General features: G+C 38.5%; 1 protein-coding gene across 18 annotated transcripts in view; it reads right to left on the bottom strand.

Annotated features, from left to right (window-relative positions):
- The window catches only part of PLCB4 (phospholipase C beta 4), a 411,579-nt gene that overhangs the window by 41,765 nt on the left and 346,681 nt on the right, over window positions 1-23,133 (bottom strand). For all 18 annotated transcript variants that reach the window (XM_032142697.2, XM_032142694.2, XM_058432941.1 and 15 more), the window contains 5 exons: window positions 18,547-18,649; window positions 16,981-17,145; window positions 14,506-14,710; window positions 2,625-2,713; window positions 1,122-1,272 (listed from right to left, as the gene is read on the bottom strand). In XM_032142697.2, the coding sequence (XP_031998588.1) occupies window positions 1,122-1,272; window positions 2,625-2,713; window positions 14,506-14,710; window positions 16,981-17,145; window positions 18,547-18,649 (713 nt within the window). The remainder of the gene's footprint in view (window positions 1-1,121; window positions 1,273-2,624; window positions 2,714-14,505; window positions 14,711-16,980; window positions 17,146-18,546; window positions 18,650-23,133) is intronic.

Genomic DNA, 23,133 nt, shown 5'->3' on the forward strand with positions numbered 1-23,133 from the left:
CTGTCTCAGCCTCCCGAGTAGCTGGGACTACAGGTGCCCGCCACCACGCCTGGCTATTTTTTTTGTATTTTTAGTAGAGACAGGGTTTCACCATGTTAGCCAGGATGGTCTCGATCTCCTGACCTCGTGATCCGCCCGCTTTGGCCCCCCAAAGTGCTGGGATTATAGGCATGAGCCACCGCACCTGGCCTCAAGCTGCCAACTTATTTCTATTCTTCCTTCCTTTTGACAATTTCCAACTTAATCTAGATTTCCTTGCTCCTATCATTCATTAAACAGCCCTTTACTTCCTGAGAAAATAGACTACTAGATCTTAACTAGGCATGGTTCCAGGGACACACTGATGATGAGGTGTGGTCTCACCTGCAATAACCTCTTTCTCTGGTTGTTAATACTTTATTAACACAATGTGATAGGTGTGTTATAACAGAAGCATGAGTATCATAATTCTTACCTTGCCCTTAGCGTGCCCACTTTCAGTGAATTCTTCTGCCAAGACTATAATTTTCTTAAAATACTCCTTTGACTCATTTCCCATGACCTTCTCAAGGTGACCCCAGAATTCTTTCCAGAACAAGAAAAATGAACTCCTTGCCACTCCCTATCAGCATTCTCCCTGCCCGCTTTCTCTCAGTATCGAACGGGCACCATCCAATCAAAGGATGTTTGGCCAATTAGTATGGAAACCAATTAAAATAACCAGCACAGTTGTTTCCCTATATACTGGCTGAATATGAGACACGTGATTCTTTGTGATGCCACCTCTTAATGATCTTTTGTTTCATCTACAGGTAACCACATGGAATTGGCCTTCAAGTACTTATTTGATAATTTTACAAACAAATAATCATGTTTCTACTTATGGGGGAAAATTATCAGTACGAGAATTTAGAAATGTCCAATAGGAATAACTATGTTGGTTCATGAGCCCACGGCCTGTCCAGATAATTACCTATGGGAGGGTCTGGAAGAGAGTGGGGATGAATTAGTTAACATCACTGTGTAAAAGGTTCTTTCCCACAAAGAACTTCGAATTTATATATTTCCTAAAGCTACAGATATTGTACCCTGTGTAATTAAGGTGGGTGCAGAAGATAAGGAACCCAACGGCTCTCTCTCACCTTTCTTGGCTTCCACACCAGAGGCCAGGGCAGCCGTGGTTGTTGGTCTGAGTTCAGAGCTACTCTGAGGGGTCACATTTGCTTTGGCGGTGTTGGCCTTTCCTTTCTTGTCATTTTTGGAAGTGTCACTGGGCACATCGGCTATGTCACTCTGGAACAGAAACATTTACATTGACCCAAATGAATGTCACTCAAGGTCAAATATCTTGTACATTCTTTATTTTACTGAATCCAGTAAACTTCTACCATACTCTTCCTGGACTTCTACTCTCTTAAAGGCAAAGGATCCAGCCAAGGAAAGAAGATCCAACTTCTTAACAAGCAGAGAATACTTTCTCTTTTTCTACCTCTTGGAGAGATGCTACACCCATTCCAAACTGAGGAGTCCGGTAAAGAGAACATTTAAAAATAAAGAAACAACCCACGTGTGCACTGGAATGGGAGAAGGTTGGGATGCAAGGCTGGCAAACAGTGAAAAATCAATAATAAATGCATTTTGGCTGGCCATGGTGGCTCACGCCAGTACTTTCAATGCTTTGGCAGGTCAAGGTGGGAGGATTGCTTGAGGCCAAGAGTTTGACACCAACCTAGGCAACAGAGTGAGACCCTGTCTTGACAAAAAAAGTAAAAAAATTAGCCAGGCACAGTGGCATGCATCTGTAGTCCCAACTGCTGAGGAGGCTGAGGTGGAGGGATGGCTTGAGCCCAGGAGTTTAAGTTTATAGTCAGCTATAATCACACGACTGCACTCCAGCCTGGGCAACAGAGCGAGATCCTATCTGTTAAAAAATAAATAATTAAAAATAAAAAGCAATTATCATTAATTCACTGAACTGGGTTAACTGGTATTTCAGTGTATCACAGAAACATCCTGTACAGTACAGTTTGAATATCCCTTATCTGAAATGCTGGAGATCAGAAATGTTTTAGATATCAGATTTTGGAACATTTACATACACATAATGAGGTATCTTGGGGATGGGACCCAAGTCTAAACAGAAAATTCATTTATGCTTTATATACATCTTATACACAGCCTGAAGGTAATTTTATACAATATTTTTGGTAATTTTGTTCATGAAAGAAAGTTTATGTACAGTGAACCTTCAAAAAGCAAAGGTATGACTATCCCATGTCAGCACTCAAAAAGTTTTGAATTTTGGAACATTTTGGATGTTGCATTTTTCTGATTAGAAATGCTCCACCTACATTTTAAACTTTCCCCAAAGCATAACAAATGTTTTGCATTTTCTTTCTAATGGGGAAGGGGTCCCCAGATGTGAGTTAAGCCACTGATGATGAAGTGGATTTTTCTGATGGCAGTCACATTTTATTAAACATGCCACACTTTTGTAGAAAGTTAATTATTGTTGAATTGATGAGCTCAGTTTTAAAAACCCTCCTTAAATTTGCTAATTCATTACTTTGTCTTGCTTTTATAAACACTGTTTGATAATCAAACTCCTACAACTTGGCCATCTTTAACCAACCATTTCTACTTACAGTTTCAATGCCCATAGCTCTCATTTGGTCTGCTCTCTTTTCTGTAATTGAGAGAAATTTCTTTGGATCTGATAAAGCATCCACAATATCTAGGGGAAAAAAAAAACCCCAATGAGCTGTTAATTCTCTGTTTTACTGAAAATATTCAAGAAAACTCTGCTTAACAAACTACAATCCTGGATACCTGTTGTGCTTTCTGTGAACAAACTTTTCCTAGGACATAAGACACACTGAGGAAGGCACAGCTAGTCGCAGAAAACAAGAAAGGAGTAAAAGCAAGGGCCAAATACCAGATGATTTTTTTATTTAGTTTTTCCTGATACGAAGGAGGCAAAGTGTCAGGACAAACTGAGTGAAGTGTGTGGGTTCTAGACTGTTTCTTCACTTGTGTGTGACTTTCAGCAAGTTGATTAATGTCTCCCCAGCCTCAGTTTCTTTATCTGGAAATTAGGGTGGATACCACCTGCCCTGCAGAATAATCATGATAATTCAATGAGATGATGAACATAAAAAGTACCTGAGGCATGTAGGTCTTATTTTTCGATACAGAAGGATAATACATATTCAAAGCCAATTTTGGTTCCATGGTAGACAAAATGAAATATTTCGCTGGTGTTTTCTCAGGTATAACTTGAACTTAAAAGATAGTAGAACTTCATATTTTATATTAATGCCATTTGAAGATTTCCAAGTACTTTCAGAGTTTCATATAATTGTGTACAATTTACTCATACTATAGAAGGCAAAATTATTCTTGTTAACTTGAAACCATCCTAATTTATACATTTTAAATACTGTGTAAGTTTGCAAAGTTTTCCCTAACAGAATCGCCTTCCTAATTACAATCTCAGGATAATTCTTAAGATAACATTCTCAGTACATGGGGCACATAATTCTCTCGGTTTCAATTTTTTTTTTCTTTTCCTTTTTGTAACAGAAAATAACATTTGCACATGGTTGGCCAGATGCAGTAGCTCACACCGGTAATCCCAGTACTTTGGGAACACAAGAAGGGTGGATCACCTGAGGTCACGAGTTCAAGACCAGCCTAGGCAACATGGTGAAACCCTGTCTTTACTAAAAATACAAAAATTAGCTGGGCTTGGTGGCGCACGCCTGTAATCTCAGCTACTTGGGAAGCTGAGGCAGGAGGATCACTCGAACCCAGGAGGCGGAGTTTGCAGTGAGCAGAGATCGTGCCATTGCATTCCAGGCTGCGTGACAGAGTGAGACTCCATCTCAGAAAAAAAAAATAAACAAATAAAATAAAATAACATCTGCACATGGCAAACATTCAAATATATAAAATGAAAAGTGAAGACTTTCTCTCTTGCCAATCCTACTCCCAGAAGGTAACTATTATTATCCATTTATTGTATCCTTTCAGACATTTTTTAAAACTCCAAATGGGTTCATAGTTTTCTGCACCATTTTTTAATGTCAAATATCTTGGGAAACATTCTCATATTGGCAATATAGCTCTAATACATTAATTATAAGGGTTGCTTAAACTTTCCATTCTCTGAATGGCGATAATTTCTTTAACCAGTTCCTATTGGTAGACAGTTTGTCCTTCCAGTTCTTAGCTATTAAAGTATCGTAGTGAATGTCTTTGAACATTTCATAGCATACCTCTACATATATTTATAGAATAGATTCTTAGACGTTAGAATGATGGGTAAGAGTATTTGTCCTATGGTAGCTATTGCCAAATTGCACCCCACCGAAATTGCATCAATTTATTCTCCCACCAGTGGCACGTGAGAAGGTCTGTTTTTATCATCCATGATCCCTAAGAACTCTTTGCCTCTCAACAGCAGCTGTGGAAAAATTAGTTCTTAAATCTTGCTCAGGAAAAAAAATCACAGACAATTATTTTTGGCAAGTTAATATTCTAAGAATTTATTTATATATTTTAAACTCTTTATTATAAAACATTTCAAGGCTGGGCGTGGTGGCTCACGCTTGTAATCCCAGCACTTTGGGAGGCCGAGGCAGGTGGATCACGAGGTCAGGAGATCGAGACCACGGTGAAACCCCGTGTCTACTAAAAATACAAAAAATTAGCCGGGCGTGGTGGCGGGCGCCTGTAGTCCCAGCTACTCGGAGAGGCTGAGGCAGGAGAATGGCATGAACCCGGGGGGCGGAGCTTGCAGTGAGCCAAGATTGCGCCACTGCACTCCAGCCTGGGCGACAGAGCGAGACTCTGTCTCAAAAATAAATAAATAAATAAATAAATAAATAAATAAATAAATAAATAAATAAAATAAAAAAAAACATTTCAAGTACACACAAAAGTGGAGAGAACAATACAATAACCCCTCATGTATTTATGATGACAACCCAACAATTATAAACATTCGTTTGCCACATTTCCTTTATATTCCTTTCATTTTTTCTCTTTCCTCTCTGTTGAAATATTTTAAGGTGAATTCCATATATCAGAACATTTAATTCCTAATAACTTGCCTCTGCAGCTCGAAATTTAATTTGGAGCCAACCATTCCCATGCTATATCGAACAAAATTGGCATAATTCTTTACTATGGTATAATACACAGCCCATCTTAATATTTCCCCTATTTACAGTTACACTGTTGGAATCAAGGTACCAAATTTCACACTATGTCTCTGATAATTATGTCTCTTAAGTCAATTTTAGTCTAAAGCAATCCCTCTTGACATCTGTCTTTAAGGATACTTCTAGGAGGTGCTGTGACTTTATATGCATCACATTGAGGGACATAAAGGCTGGTTGTCCCACTTGTGACGCTAAGTTCCTCAAGTAGGCTCAGGAGGTGGCAACTCGATCTCTACATTCATACTGCTGCTATCTCTCTTCACAACCAATCAGTGATTCCCATGGCAATATTTTGGCTCCCAACACTACTTTTAATGGTGCTGATGGTGCTGACATCTCTCTTCAGTCAGTAGTATTTGGAGGAGACACAGGGTCTACCTCCATTGCTTAGAGAGGGAATGCAATGTTCAGAAGACTCCTCTGATGCCAATTCATGTCCTTTCTACTCAGCATCCTTCTGCCCTGTGGTCACTGGTCAACCACGAGGTGATGCTATGTTAGGAGAACCACATGGCTTTCTCATCGTCATCAGGATTCCATGAAGTGGGCATGATGAAGGTCCTTCAGCACATGAAGACACAATTTGACGAATCTAGACTTTTAGCACAACTCTGTGTGCCTGACTCCCAAATGCCTCTGCCTGCCACTTGTCCACACCATTATGAGGTAGAGTGAGGTTTAACTTGTATCCATTAAACTTTTCTGCCCTTCTTTGGAGGAGATATACTTGGTCTATGCTTCTCTGTATATTCCCACGTCGGATATGTTTTGCCAAGTATCCAATCCCAATGGCACATTTCAGTGATAACACACAGGACTGGGTGGTTAGGAAACAAATACTCGCTAATTTTTAATGACATATAATCAGTCTAGGGGCCTGAAGAGAGTATATGGCATTTTTGAGGAGTAACTGGTAGTCTTTTCCATAGGAATAACAAACAATACTTTAATTACTTAAAACAAGTTACAGAATCAATAAAGCAAGACATTAAAGAATCAATAAAGCAAGATATTAAATGATCCTTCTATCCTAACCAAGCATTTTTGTATACTTTTGTGTCATTTTTGCACATGAATACATATTTTCCATGGTTTATTAAAAGGTATATAACCTGCATTTTCATTGATGCATTTATCTGCATAGTTCTGAAAATTATTTTTAGTAAATGGGTAATGTCACATTGATTTTCCAGATCAAACTATTCCCCACTGGTAGATACTTAGATGGGCTTTCAACTTTTCTATAAAAAGATGAATTTAGGAATATCTTAGTACAAAAAATGATTTCTTTGTCATTTTATCAGACAGTTAATGGTTTAGTTAAATAATATAGCACTTTATATCACTCATATGCCTGATAGGCATTTCTAACAAAATTTATTCTTAATAAGCTTTAAAATAGTTATTGAAGAATGATGAATGGAAAGACTACTGAGAAAATAAAGCAGAGGCCGGGCACAGTAGCTCATGCCTGTGATCCCAGTACTTTGGGAGGCTGAGGTGGGTGGATCATTTGAGGTCAGGAATTTGAGATCAGCCTGGTCAACATGGTGAAATCCCATCTTTACTAAAAATACACACACACACACACACACACACACACACACACACAAATTAGCTGCTTGTGGTGGTGCACACCTGTAATCCCAGCTACTCGGGAGGCTGAGGCAGGAGAATTGCTTGAACCTGGGAAGTGGAGGTTGCAGTAAGCTGAGATCATGCCACTGCACTGCAGCCTGGGTGACAGAGCAAGACTCTGTCTCAAAAAGAATAAAAAATAAAAATTAAAAGCAGAATTAAGAGGGTGGAGTAGGTTGAATAGTGTCCACCAAAACTCCTGTCTACCTAGAACTTCAGAATGTGATGTTATTTATAAATAGCATCTTTGCTTAGGTTTTAGAAAAGGACTGAAATGAGATCATACTAGATCAGGGTGGGCCATAAATCCAATCACTAGTGTCGCTATAAGAAGGGAGAGAACATGGAGTCACAGGGAAGAAGGCCATGTGACAACAGAAGCAGAGACTGGAGTGGTGCATCTTCAAGCCAAGGAATGCCAAGGACTGTCTGGAGCCACCAGAAGCCAGAAAGAGGCAAGGAAGGATTCTTTCTGAGAGCCTTCAGAGGGGGCATGACCCTGCCCACCACTTAGTCTCAGGCTTCTAGCCTCCATACATCTCTGTTGTTTTAAACCACCCAGTTTGTGGTTATTTGTTACAGTAGTGCTAGGAAACTAGGGCAGAGGGAGAACAAGACAACTGTACATTTGATTGCCAACAGTAATTGAGGGGAAAAAAAATTTAATACTTAAATTCTTGGGTATGCATCTTCCATAAAAAGTCATGTGCTTAAGTGTACAAGGCAGGCTTTATCATTAAGACTATGGAGGGTCCAGCAGCCCCTGGAGACCTCCTGCTAAAATACCAGTGGTTTTCCTCCTGTTTATGCAGCAATGTCTTGGTCTCAGCTTCTAGGGCTGATTCTACACAATCCTGACCTAGCTGAATCCACATATTGTCTTGTTTGTCACAGGCAAGCTATCTGAGGTGCTCTCATCAGCCATCTGCTATTGGATTATGTAGATGTCACCTATATGATATAACAAAATCAGAGCCTGCTGAAGATTTATCCATTAGCTGGATAAATACCATTATTTAATCTATCTTGAATTACCAATATTAACAAATCTAGACACTATTAGGAACCTAATGATGCCAGATCCTAACATCCTGCCTTATTTGGGTCTTATTTTTTGAAACATCTTATTTGAGATGTTTTATTTGCAGTTGGATGCTGCCTTCACCTTTAAGAAATTACAATATACAATAATGCAATATAATGTTCTTGAACAAAATGCAACAAAAATATGAAAAGTGTAAAGTAAGGTTTGTTCAAATGAAATCAGATAAGACAAAAAAGAGATTACAAAAAAAATGCCTTGAGCAAGGCTAAAGTTAGCAGGCTATTTGAAATGGATGCTTCATTCCTAGCAATTTCAAATAACAAACTAGATACTTCTAGGACAAGCATGTCCAACCCATGGCCCACAGGCCACATGTGGCCCAGGATGGCTTTGAATGTGGCCCAATACGAATTTGTAAACTTTCCTAAAACATTATGAGAATTATGCACAAACTTTTTTTATTTTTATTTTTTTAATTTTATGTTTTTTTTTTTTTTTTTTAGCTCATCAGCTATCGTTAGCGTTAGTATATTTTATGTGTGGCTCAAGACAATTTTTATTCTTCCGATGTGGCCCAAGGAAGCCAAAAGATTGGATACCCCTTTCTAGGATGTCTAATTGGGTCATGTGGTGGCATGTGTTCTTTCTGTAGCTGGAGTTATAGATCAACGCAGAAGAATGGCATTGGAATACCGGAGACAGTTCTGACAAAAATTCTCTGCCGAAGTGCAAAGGGCTCAGCATTAGGGAGCGAAGGCCCATCCTGGCATCTTTAAGAGAATTTTTCATTGTAATTCGGTTTCTCCACTGGCCAGAGGCATATACATGTGAGACATACAGATAGGTAGATACGAAGAGTGCTGTCTATCAAAAAAGGAAATTGATTTTTAATAGCCACATTTAAAATAATTTGTAATCAGAGAATGAAAAGCTCTACCTCAAGTATCTCATACTTACCTACTTGTGTAACTGTACTTGGAAATGGTATTTATTTTTTCCTTGCCTCAGTCCAGAAAAATAACTTGAGGAAGTGGTTAAATAAATCTGGTATATTCTTGGCCAAAGTTTTGCATATTCAAGTAAACCCAGTATCTTTCTTTGGTGCCAATATGACATTTCACTTGGCTTCCTCCCTTTTATTGGGGAATACTGTGGCTGCCTATTTCCCATATAGTTTAGGGTTCCACAGGATAAATCACTGAGGCAAGAATTCATTTTCAATGCTGATCAGCATCCACTGGCAGGTGAGTAGGCCTTGTAGCGGGGAGCCACATTGTACATCTAACAGGGTAGAGATGGATGCATGCAAACTCCTGACTCTGCAGAACCCACGAGGGTGGCCTAAAACACCCTAGATTCTTGGAGGCCACAGCAGGGGCTCTGGAACCTCTCTTTTTAAAAAGAAACCAGTCTGCTTTTTCTGATTTGGTTCTTTCATTAAGACTTAACTTAAAGCTTTACTCATGTGTATTTTTAAAAACACCATTTATTTCTGGGCATAACGCCATTTCCATGAAGCTGGTCTCTCCTAGTAAAGACTTTCCATGTATGCCCTGCTTTTCCCCTCCTTTCATCCCTCCCATGCTTCCTGACTTTCATATAGAGTTGAAAGCATCAATTTAGGTGTCTCTAAGAATGGAAATGAAGATAGCAGTTCCTTAGTACAGACTTCCAGATGCTTATTGACTTTTCAGGAGAACTTGGTTGATTTTTGTTTGTTTAACCAATGCTTTTCAAATCATTGAGTGCCTCAGTGGTGAGCACTGCCCATGGCACCTACACTCCCCCTCCCCACCCCTATGTGCTCACTCCTGGCCCAGGTTCCCTCCTGTTCCCCTCTACTATTTCTAACTTACCAAGAGGTACAGGCAGAAGAAAAATACTTGTTCCCCTATCAGCTGCAATGTGGTGCTGATAAAGAAAGGCAAATCCCAAATCTATGATTTTGTCTTAGTCCTTTGGGTTCCTACCAAAAGATTAAGCATTTCTCAAACTGCATTTCCTAGAACGGTAGAAAATACAATAGGTGCTTGGGCAACAAGATCCTGTGGTCAAATGAGATTGGGAAATGCTCATGTTCTCCCCCTCCCCTTGGGCATTCACCATACATCCCAGGAGCCATGCAGTAGATAAACCTGTTTAAATTTGCTTAGTCTAGCAATTTCCAATGTATTTTACCATAATCCATCCTGCCCCCTTCCCCTCCAGAGCTTTTCTTCTTGAAGTCTGACTAATATTTTCTGTAGCTCAGAAAAGTCCACAAGAAAGATATCGTTGTGAATATGCAACTGGGTTTTTCAACAAATGTTTAATAGAATATGACATTTTAGCACCTATAAATAAGAGGACACATGGAACAAGTTTAAATTGCATCAGGAAGTCCTGAGATTATTTCCCAGGAATGGCATCTTAATTAAGAACATTCTTCCTTTGGAAATATCTGATATAAGAAACAGCCAACTATCTTTGTAAAAATGGTTGGAAAGCAACCCTATGAAAACCCTGGGCAGAGACCCAGGATGTATTTTTAATCATAGGGAAGGTGGAAAGGGGAAATGTACAAAGAAATAGAGGGTCACTTCGTCTTCCCTGACATAAAATGGTTGTAGAAGAGGAGGCAAAATTTATGGTTGCAGAAGTAATGATCAGCACTGCCCGAGGAATAAAGCGCTGGGAGGCTCATGAAACACAGCTGGGAGTGACATTGCGATAAAATGCTGAGGCTCCATAGGTTCCAGAAGCAAAGCATCAACTCTCTTATTTGCTCTCCTCCCTATCACTCAGTAATAATAAAATAAACACAAGCGATAAAACCCACCCAAAGCAACAGTGGGTGAAAAAGAAATATTGACACTCGTTTCATTGCCATTAGCCCTGGAACTGCTTCCTGTCTCCAACAGCAGTGTCTAACAGTGATAAAGCCTTGCAATGGGCAAATGCCATCTATGGTGGCGTTGGTACCTACAGATAAAGCAGCAAAGATAATCCCAGCACTCGGAGTCTCATTGGATTTGACAAAGGAAGAATGCTCCTAGCACCCAATCTAGTACTTCTATTTGTGTATGACAGAGGGAGTAAAAGACAGGGTTGTTTTTCTTTATGTTTTGTAGCAAAATAATATTGAAGAAATTAAGCCAAGTTTTCATGATTCATTCCTAATCATCTGTCCTAAATGTTACCTTTTTTTTTTTTTTTTTTCTGATAGCAGACTGCATTGTTGGACATTTTGCATCTGGGTTGCTTAGAAACAGCCAGGAAGTGTTCAGAACTCATGGTAGCCATCACTGCTCTGTTATTTCTTTGTGTCTTTTGGGAATTATTTTTGTTGTTGTTGTTCTTGTTGTTTTGGAGACATTGCTGTCACCCAGGCTGGAGTGCGGTGGCATGAACTTGGCTCACTTCAACCTCAGCCTCCCAGGTACAATCAATTCTTGTGCCTCAGCCTCCGGAGTAGCTGGAATTACAGGCATGTGCTACCATGCCCAGCTAATTTTTGTATTTTTAGTAGAGACAGTGTTTTGCCATGTTAGCCAGGCTGGTCTTGAACTCCTGGCCTCATGTGATCCACGCACCTTGGCCTCCCAAAGTGCTGGGATTACAGGCATGAGACACCACGCCTGGCCAGTTTTGAGTTTTTATGCTATAGAAATGAGAAGGAGAAGGAGAAGGAGAAGGAGTTGCACTCAAACTCCTGCCTCTGTTTCCTGAGGGGCCAAGGAAGAAAACTTCAGTGTTTATCCATAGCTAAATTATGGCCGACATAAAATATAATCCTATACAGCTAATAAAAATATAAAAATATTTCGTGACATGGAAACATATTCTAAAAAAAATTAGAATTCCAAATTAACAGTATAGTAAGATTTAATTTTATTAAAAATAAAACAGAAAAGGCCAGGCACAGTGGCTCACGCCTGTAATCCCAGCACTTTGGGAGGCTGAGGCAAGTGGATCACCTGAGGTCAGAAGTTCAAGATCAGCCTAGCCAACATGGTGAAACCCTGTCTCTACTAAAAATACAAAATTAGCTGGGCATAGTGGTGCATGCCTGTAGTTCCAGCTATTGGGAGGCCGAGACAGGAGAATCGCCTGAACCTGGGAGATGGAGGTTGCAGTGAGCCGAGATCGTGTCATTGCACTCCAGCCTCGGTGATAAGAGCAAAACTCTGTCTCAAATAAATAAATAAATAAATAAACAAACAGGAAAAAATGAGATTGGAAGTAAACAATAGCTGTTTCTGGGCAGTAGATTTGTGAGTGACCCTTATTTGATCCTCTATGTTCTCAGAATTGCTCTCTGATACATATTTTAGCTACTTAACTTTTTATAGAATAAACCTGCTACGCATATTTGTGGAACAAAGTAATCAAAATCCACACTATTTTTCTTTAGCTAAATATAAATCTAATGATGTATATTGATGAGTTTCTTTTTTTTCCTAGGAAAAAAAAAAACTTTTTTTTCTAGAAAATGCTGAATGTGATGGTGCTGAGCTTCATTTTGAACTTGTTCCTGTGGAATGAACAGGGAATATCAATACTCCAGGGAACACAGACTCTATAGATTTCCTACCTCACTGGCTCAGCACATAAACACACTGAGATATGAATGTGGGTGGTTGGCTAAACAGAGAAAATATAAATATATTTTGAATAAGTCAAGAAGCTATAAAGAAGATCACAGATTTGGAAAAAGACAGTTCTCATATTCTTCTTCTGTTATCTACAGGGAAGACCCTGACACCTCATAATGTCTGTCCCTGGTTTCTTCACATATAAAATAAATGACCAGAGAATTTTGAATAAATTGTATATGAATATCAAATTTGGTTAAGGCATTGACTGCAGAATCTCATCAATGGTACATAGAAATTTCAAATGCTTCTGATAAAAAGTAAGCAGCCACAATGACATGTTAGGAAAGAATACCGGCAGGACTAATATTAAAGAGATTAATTTGGCTCAATACTTAAATACAACACGGGTAATAAGCTACATTGTAAATACAGATGTTTCTGCAGCACAGATCTCCCTATGCTTACATCCATCTTAACAACTTCATGCTTTTAGATCTCTTTACATAAAGCTCTTGGCATAAAGTAGAAGCTAAACAAATGATTTCTTTCCCTTTTCTATTCGAGTGGCTTAGTTCCCAAGAATGAATTAGAGTTTCAGTGGGAAGTTAACCCATGCAGAGGCAAAACTTCTAAATCTTCCATCATATGGGTTTATACAACTATTTCTAAAATGTTTGAGGTATTCCACAGTTCCTGCTTTCTAAGCTCACGTATGTGGAGTATGATTTAACTCATCAGCTGATACCCCATGGCCACCACCATGCTGTGTTGCAGGGAGGTTTCTGAGGTTTGCCACGGGCTGCTGCTCCTAAACCCACCACTTGCCTCCAGTGCCCCTTTCTGAGCCTCTTACCCAGCCTCACAGCATCCCTTTCCAGGCTTTTTATGGGTGATTACCTCTATTACTGTATGTTGTAGCTTCTAATGTGTTTCCTTTTTTTTATGAAAGACAAAGGAGAAGGAGGAAGGAGCCTGGACTATGAATTTTGGGATGGAAAAATCCTCATGGCTTATGTTAATTTTTGACTCTGATATTAGACTGTTAAAGTTGTGGTTTAGTTGCAGAAAATCTGCCCTCCAGAGAAGCATGCACTACTAAAAAACCAACAGCAAAATTATCCCATATTCCCCAGACAAAATATTGATGTGTTCCAGTAAAGTATAGAAATTATATCTGTATCTAAAGACAACCCCCCTCCACCCCCATGCGCTCATACATTTCTGAGCCTTGCTATGTCATGTACTCTAATGATAAGCACCTCACAATAATGCTATGAGGGAGGTAGTTATTATTATCTTCACTTTGCAGGGGAGGAAATGAAGGGTTTGAGAGGTTACATCCTCTTCCCAAGGTCACCTAGCCAGCAGTGGAGAGTGAGGATTTGAAACCTTGGCTAATCGGATGCTGTCATCCTGCTGTACTATTTCCTTATGGTTCAACAGGCTGGCAATATAGAGGATCTTTGCTTTCTTTTAATGTTATTGGCTTAGATGGAGGCCATAAAAAGTTAACATGTTTGCATGTAAGCAAAATCCTATGACTTAATCTAGCTTTGGATTCCTCCCATTGATTACCTTAAAGCATGTGGATTGATGACTGGGATTTTTTATGAAATTGAACTTTCTTATGGATTTGGAAGAAAATTCAGGCATGTTGATAGCTGAGTTCAATTTAAATTTTTTAGCGATACTATTGATATCTATGGTTTCACCTTATTTATGTTTTTTTCCCCTAGTCTGATTGTCAGTATAAATATACCCTTCACAAAATGTGTTTGTAAAAATTGATAAACAACATAAAATTACAGTATTTTAAAATAAGAAAGGACTTTAAAGATCATCTAGCTTTGCACTTTCATTTCTTACTATGAAACCTAAGGTTATGATGTATTCTTGATGTATTCAAGGTAATCAGGGTTGGCAGTGTTAGCAGGAATAGACAGTATTATCATTGTTTCTTAAAGCATGGGCAAGATGTTTTATAATCTTATAATCTAGGACCTCATCTATATCATATTCTGTACCCAAATGTTTATCTTACCTCCAAATCCATCAGGCACATATGTTTTAAGAACAATATTGCAGAAAATTGTTGGCAGTGATAATGGTTTATTTCCTTCGTTTCGAAGGGAAATGTGTCGATATCCTGCCTGGAGGCCATCAAGCGGGAGGATCCTCTGGCCAATCAGCTTGTTGTTATCATCATACACGGCTATTCTCAAGACAGCCAGGTCCGGCAGGATCACCTGCGAACAGAGAACAGGACTTTCACTGATTTTTCCAATGCAGTGCCCAAGAACCATGACTCTAAGGAGTGTGGACCAAATCCATGCTGTTGTTAAATGTTCCCTGATGTTGAAAGTAAGTCCATGATCAATCTGCATTCCCCAAAATGCACTGCATGAGCTGCAGTGCCCAAGACACTGAAAAAAGCAATTGGGACATGTTTCCTGGAAATTATCTCACGAAAAATGTTAGATGAAATGAATGTTAAAGATTACTACTTCAACCCTTGTGATTGATCCTTGTCCCCACCCATATAATGGATGAGAAATAAAGCCACTTGCCTTGATCTTAGAGATATCAGTGACAGAGTGGGGCCTGGGAATTGGGGATCTTGAGGTCTAATCCTGTGATCTAATATCTAGCATGCTCCTGACATCTATATTTGTTTGTTTTTAAGAATATGAAAGGTACCTCTGAATAAGTGCTTCATGCATAAGAGATAACTTTTATATATAAATTCGCGTCCTCCTTATTTCTTGTACTCCTCAGTTTCCATCAAATGTTGGGATGTTAAATAGAGTAAGATGCAGACGCTAGAAACATTAACATACTTTGATTCTAAGACACCTACTCCTGCCATCCCCAAACTGAATAAATGAACATAAAATCTGAGTTCAGATGGCAGAAACCTGATTCAGTTACAAAATAGCAATATTACAAAAAGGTTATCCAATGTGTTTAATCAGGAATGCCTTTTTACTGGCTAAAAGCAACCAGGACATCTTGCTTGATCTAAATGCTAGGTTTAAAGCTGGACAATGGACTGGTTGCCTATTTACATCTGGAGGCTCTAATTTAATTCCAGCTTATGAAGATGAAGAGGAGAAACCATGGTAAATTAGCCAGTTTCCCTCTCTCTTGCTCCTTATGCAGTGAATAGAGGCTTGGGCTTTGCCATTCTTGCCATGTGAGATTAGTGAAAAATACAACAATGACAAGAAAGAAAACAAAGTTTTTAAAGCGCTTGCTAGCAGTGAAAAAAACGATTTAACTTCTGAAGAACAGAGAAGGACTCAGAATTGGCATCTTGTTTCTAGTGCCAGAACTATTATATATAAACACTAAGTTGGGTATTTTCTCATTCATCCAAAACAAAGAATGCCTGAGTCAACTTTCTCAGCTTCTAGAAATTTGAGTAGGGATTATTCACTAGGCCAAAGAACACTAGCCATACTGGTAACGGATCCAGCTATAACAAATTGGAAATACCAGGGAAGGAAAAAACCAAATCACAGCTGTGTATGTAACTTACACCATATCCTGACAGGGGCAGAGAAGAAGACAATGGGATGCGAAGGTTGTGTGGATAATGGGATTCACATCCCAGGGTAAACTTAAATGTCAAAATGGCCTGTTTCATCAAACCTACACTGATCTCCCTTCATTTGGTTTCTGTAAGCCAGCTACTCTATTCTGAAATGGATAATCCCTATTTTGTTAAGGCAAGAAGCCAATTATCTGTGTTGCATGATGTACAAATGGAGCGGAACCAGCTGGAAAACTTGTGCCTAAAGAAGCAGCAATAAATCATTTTGGTTAGGATAACAGAGCAAGTAAGAAAGGAAAGTGAACATTCTTGGAGACAGCACTGCCGGTGTGCGGATTTTCCGCTGCATCTTCAATAGACAAAAAATAAACCAAGGGAAAAGGCGAGTAAGAGATTAACAACTGGATATTAGAGAGAATGGCTGTGATTCTTTTTAGGATCCAACACACAGTATTAGGAGAAAAAAACAGAACACTAATAACAGTAAAAGAAGGACAAGACCTGCAAGTAGGCAACAGGTATCACTCTTTCTGGAGAGACAGGACCATGCCAACTGACCCATGTAGTGACATCTATTGACCTAAATGTTGGAGTGCAGCATCTTACCTGACTACTTGGCTAAAGGAATAGTGACAGTTACCAGTAACATCCAAGGTAGGGAAGAACTCTGTAGTGTACGATGGTGTCCACCAGCAAAGACTCATTCTAAAAGATGGTAAACCCAGAGCTGAGGCATTGCCATGCAGGAGATGGGCTCTTCCAAGGAGGAGAGCAGAACCAAAAGGAGGGCAGGGCCACATAGAACCAATGATCCCATGACAGCTACAGAAGTTAGCCATTAGAAGAAGAGAAAAAGAAGATGTCGTCGGTTGAGTTAAGTGCCCCTGTATCATGTAGCGTCTGTGAACTAAAACATGGTTCCCAAGTTATTAGAGTAAGTTTGACATGCTAAAAATGTCCTACCTTCCGAAACACGAATGACTCTTCATTGTAAACTGGATTGAGTCCGTTATTCATAACCATGCGAGTTCGGAATTCCTTACGTATGGTGTCAGTGGGCAACCCATACATATCTACTTCTACATAGGTGCCAATTTTCTTATCTGATAAGAATTGACCTGATATAACCTGTAGCAGCACAGAAATAGAGCCAAGAGAAGTAAACTCTGTGTAAGCATCAGTAGCAAAAAATAATCAGGAAGTAAGAAATTCTGTCTTTTGGGTGGGAGCAGGAATTTCAATTATCTATGGCAATAATGTATTCATTCCTATCAAACCAAAACATTATTGAACAACTACTATAGGCAAAAAGACCCCAACTGTTTCAAGCAGATGTTCTACCTTCTAGAACTGTCCAGAAAAAAACAAAAAATATATATGAATCATAATATAAATAGTGTCCACGGCCTCTTCACCTCACCTAAGTGTCTACATCTATGAAATGAAGTGATGAATTTAGGTACGTCCTAAGACCACTCATAACTCTGAAATTCCATCATGCCATACTTATTAATGAATTCTTTTAGAAGTCTTGAAAAGAGACACACAGAAAAGTGAAGCTAGAATTTGTCTGTTGTTACTGATATTGACACTGGCCAGCTAGGACAGTTTTACATATTTCTAAAGACCAATGAGTCTATCTACGATAAAGCTATGGAGAGACGATTTTTCATTTAGTGTTTAAATGACTATAGCCATTTATTAGAGTTTTTTTGTTTACATTATTTTCTAGCTAACAATTTGAAACAGCTTTTTTGTGGTATATTTGACAAACAATAAATTATATGCATTTAAAATGTACAATTAGGCTGGGCACGGTGGCTCATCCTTGTAATCCCAGTTCTTTGGGAGGCTGAGGCAAGTGGATCACCTGAGGTCAGGAGTTCAAGACCAGCCTGGCCAACATGGTAAAAACCTATCTCTACTAAAAATATAAAAATTAGCCAGGCGTGGCGGTGGGCACCTGTAATCCCAGCTACTCGGGAGGCTGAGGCAGGAGAATAACTTGAACCTGGGAGGTGGAGGTTGCAGTGAGCCGAGATCGTGCCATTGCACTCCAGCCTGGGTGACAGAGTGATACTCAGTGTCAAAAAATAAAAAACAAAAAAATAAAATGTACAATTAGATCAGTTGGGACATATGAGCACATCTGTGAAACTACCTTCATAATTAAGATGATAAACATTTGTATCATCAACCGAAGTTTCTTTGTGCCCTTTTGTAACCCATTCCTCCCCGCCCTTTTTTCAAGGGCCAGCACTGATTTAATTTCTGCCACTATAATTTGCATTTTCTAGGATTTTGTATAAATGGAATCATGTAGCAGGTACTTTTTTGATGGTGTCTTTCACTAAGTAGCTAATAATTTTACTAGTGAAAAAATGTGTCTCATTTTGTAAAAAGGGGGTGGAATCTTAAAGTTGTGAGTAGCACATGGATCTTGCACTTTAACATTAAATATTTTATAATTTCTTCCAAGGACCACTTGCATATACATTTATACTACCTTGTGATGAGCAGGGGCCTTACCTGCACCGAGCAAGTGGCTGCAATAACGCCATCAACAGGAGTTTCAGAGAAGGGGTCAAATGTTCGATCAGGCCGCCTCATGAAATCTGGTTTGAGAAGGTACCTGGTAGGACAAAAGCACAGAAGTTTATTAGTAGGTTTTACAAAGACTAAAACACTTGCTAGTTGAAACAATGGCTTCTTCCTTTTCTCCATCTGTAGCACAGGAGCTAGGCTTTTAGGCAGAGGGTCCTAAGGATGGAAAAGAACGTGCCCGCCCTTATGGACAACCTTAAAGAGCCGCAGGCTCAGTGGCAGGCTCAGTGGTATCCAGGACTTCCTGATCTTATCATTTTCTCTGGAACTTTTTTATTCCCTGGTCCCCTTTAAATGCTTTTCTTTATATGTATAAAATAAAATGCAAAGAATAGCAATGAAAAACCAATTATATTAGCTATAGTTATCAAAATATAAAAAATATGTAATAGTCTATCTCTGTATTAATTGTACTTTTAATAATGCATTAAATTATAAGAACTAATGGTAAGATCTAATGATGACAATAATCTCAAAGCACAAAAATATTTTGAGACAGCTGTAACAACAGTAGTGAAATATGACAACATCTGTGATTTACATTGGTGAGAGTGTCACAGGTACCACTAATGTGACTGTGGATTGTTGTCTACATTCACAATCAAAGGAAATTGGCATTTCAGCTAGAGGTAGGTGAAAATAAAAATAAATTATTTCTGCATTTCTAGTAGAAACAATTAGGCAAGAAAATGAATTAAAAGGCATCCAGATTGGAAAGAAGGAAGAAAACCTATTTCTAGTCACAGATGACATGATCCCATAAATAAATAAATAAATAAATAAATAAATAAATAAATAAATCTCTAAGGAATCCGCTAAAAAACTATTGGAATAAATAAATTCACCACTATTGCAGGATACCAGATAAACATACAAAAATTCAGTTGTATTTGTATACAATGACAGTGAACAATACAAAAATGAAATTAAGAAAACAATTCTATTTATAATAGCAGCAAAATATAAACCACTTAGGAATAAACTTTTTTTAAAAAATAAGTGCCTACATCTTGAAAACTACAAAACACTGTTTAAAAAAATTAAAGAAGAGCTAAATAAATGGGACGACATCTTGCGTTCATGGGTTAGAAGACCATATTGTTAAGCTGGCAATATTTCTCAAATTGATGTGTGAATTCAGTGTAATCTCTATCAAAATCCCAGCTGACTTTTTGGTAGAAACTGACAAGCTAATCCTAAAATTCATATAGAAACTCAAGGGATCAAGACTAGCCAAAACAATGTTAAAAGAGAGAACAAAATTGGGTGTCTCACACTTCTTGATTTCAAAACTTATTACAAAGCTACAAGATTTAATCAAGACAGTCTGGTACTGACATAAAGAAAAACAAGTAAATCAATGAGACAGAATCAAAGTCTGTAAATAAATCCATGTATCTATGGCCAATTGATTTTTGATAAGGATGCCAAGACCAATCAATGGGTGAAAGAATAGTCTTTTAAATAAATAGTGACAGGATAATGGGATAGTTGCATGCAAATAAATAGATAAATAAATAAAACTGGGTCCTTACCTTATACCATATACAAAAATTAGCTCAAAGAGGATAAAATAACTAAATGCAAGAGCCAAACTACAAAATTCCTAAAAGAAGCCATAAGGACAAATCTTTATGACCTGAATTTGGCAATGGATTCTAAACATAATAGCAAAAGCACATGCACAATACATTGGATTTTCTGTTGAAAACTTTTATGCTTCAAAAGACACTATCAAGAAAGTAAAAAGACTAGCCACAGAAAGGAAAAAAACTGCAATTCATATATCTGATTAGAGGCCTGTATCTAGAATACAAAAAGAACCACTCATCTAGTTTAAACAACGGTCAAATGATCTGAACAGACATTTCTCCAAATAAGAAATACAGAAAACCAAAAAGCACATAAAAAGATGTCTAACATCATTAGTCATCAGAGAAATGAATATCAAAACCACAATGAGATATCACTACACATACACTAGGATGACTGTAATTAATGGGTCAGATAACAATAAGTGTTGACAAGGATGTGGAGAAATTGGAACTCTCATATGTTGCTAGTAGGAGTATAAAATGATGCATTCACTTAGAAAGACAGTCTGGCAGTTCCTCAAAGAGTTAAACATAGAGTTACCATATGACCCAGTAATTCCATTCTTATGCATGTAACCAAGATAAATGGAAACATATATTCATAGAAAAACTTGTATATGAACATTCATAGCAGCATTATTTGTAATAATACAGAAATGGAAATTACCCAAATGTCCATCAATTAATGAATATGTGGCACAAAATATGGTATATCCACACAATGGAAAATTATTCAGCAATAAATATAATAAAGTATTGATACATGTCACAACCTGGATGAACCTTGAAAACATTATGCTAAGTGAAAGAAGCAAGGCACGAAAGGCCACATGTTGTATAAATTCATTTATATCAAATGTTCAGAATAGGCAAATATAGAGACCAGGGTAGATTAAAATTCCTAATGGGAGATAAAAGCTAAAAGATACAGATTTTGAGGTGATGAAAATGTTCTGCAATTACCCTCACTACACAATGTCTGCCCCTCATGTCTGCTGGGTAGTGGTCATATAATCATAGATTCCATAATTTCCCTGAAACTTGTGTCGAAAAACTTAAAAAAAATAAACAAATTATTAGAAATAAGTATAACCATAGATTTAAAGAATCCATACTATGAGCAGTAAATCAATGAAAATAAAGGTACTTTTTTCCAAAAGTAAAGGTTTGCTTTTAAATGTAAAAGAATCAAAATTATGGGAACTCAATCTCTTATTTTTCTTAGAAGCATAACTTTTATTAATTTCAAGTCTAGATGATGTCAACTTTATTATCTTTTAAAATACAACCCAAAAGGGATCTTGAGTCATGATATTTTTTCTTTAAAGTTTAATGTCACTTTTCTTAGTTTTGAAAAAGTCACCATTCATTGTTATCTTCTAAGTCTGAACAAAAAGAAAGTGTTAAAAATATTCCCTTACATTTGATAATCCAAAAAGGAATCTTTAAGAGACAACACTGATTTTTCACCAAGAATATAGAAATTTACACAATTGTTGAAATGTTAAAGGCGATTTTGAACACTCTTGTCTCCAAGAGAATGCAACCCCCAATATTAATATAAAAGCTCTCTATATAGAAGAGATTATCTTCTGTATTCACGGAGTTTTAGATTTGTAGCTTTTTTTGTGGCTAGAGTTGGCAACTAGAAAATATGATGATACAGCAAAAGGTAAAGAATCAGAATGGAAAGTAGGTGAGTAGCTACAATACTAGGCCTGCATCTCCGAGGGAAGCCCACCAGCTTTCTCTGGAAGGAAAACCGACACAGACTGTGAGGGGAGGTGACAATGGTGGTTCTGGCTTTCATGACACAGGCAGCATTTGGACCCCAGCTGTGGCCAATGAGGTACTCTGCCTCCTGAGGAAGGTCGGGACTTGGATGAATACAGGACTGGAGTCACCTTTTCAGTTCTGAATCTCCTTGGGAAGTGAGTGTCCAGAGATTCCTCACTTTCCACAGCCCTTTGTTAAAGATCAAGAGCCCTTCCCACCCATCGAAATAAGAAACGGGATCACAATGACGTCTCAGGGTCAAAAGCATTCTTCCACATCCCCCCTTTCAAATCTGCATAGAACACTCATCTGTGAAAGAGTGAATTGATCCAAAATGAGAAATGGCAAGGGAAAGGGTAAAGAAACCCATATCCAATTCTCCAAAGCAGGCATGCTCTGGTGAAATGGGTTCATTTTGTATACTTGAAGAGAGTAAAACAGAGTATGCAGAAGCTTGTCAGGACCGTGAGATAAGCCCCGGCCCAGGTTAGGACACTTAGCAAGCTTTCTTTGAAGGTCAAAGGAGCATCTGTTCTGGGTCCAATGCGGTCTGAGAGAGCAGCAGAGGTTGCCTCTCGTATCCCTGGTGGCTGTGAGGGTGCAGGGACCTGGGGTATTGATAGGGAAGCTGAAGCCAGAGTCTGGCACCAGAGCTGGCTATGTGGATGTGCTAATTGTGCAGCTGTACAGGGCCCTGAACTCAGAAGGGCCCCATGCTTGGTTTAATGCTCTGCATCCACCATCCTAAATTCTCAGGAGCCCTTCATTTTCATTCTGCATTGGGCCCTGCAAATGACATAGATGGTCTGTTTGGTGCTTTCTGGTACAGAAAATGAACTCATTCCAGACATCTAGGTCTGTGCGGTAGGCACAGGTACAAGGCCAAAACCAATGGCAAGGCAGAGATCCAAGGATTCTCTGTGGACTGTGTAGGGCCTTGGAAGGCAAGAGAGGGAGAGAAGAAGGGTTGCTAACCAGGTGGGGGGATAGGAGCCCCAAGAATGAGAAAATGGGGTCATAAGGAAACGCATCCTATTTCATCATACCTAAGATGCCATCAGTTGTTCAACATGCCATTATTTTATTTAGCTGCAAGAAAGCAAAATGGCTGCTGCTGATAACTGCAAGTTGCTATGCTATA

Source organism: Hylobates moloch, unplaced genomic scaffold (genome assembly GCF_009828535.3).
Source record: "Hylobates moloch isolate HMO894 unplaced genomic scaffold, HMol_V3 SCAFFOLD_21, whole genome shotgun sequence".
Taxonomy (NCBI): Eukaryota; Metazoa; Chordata; class Mammalia; order Primates; family Hylobatidae; genus Hylobates; species Hylobates moloch.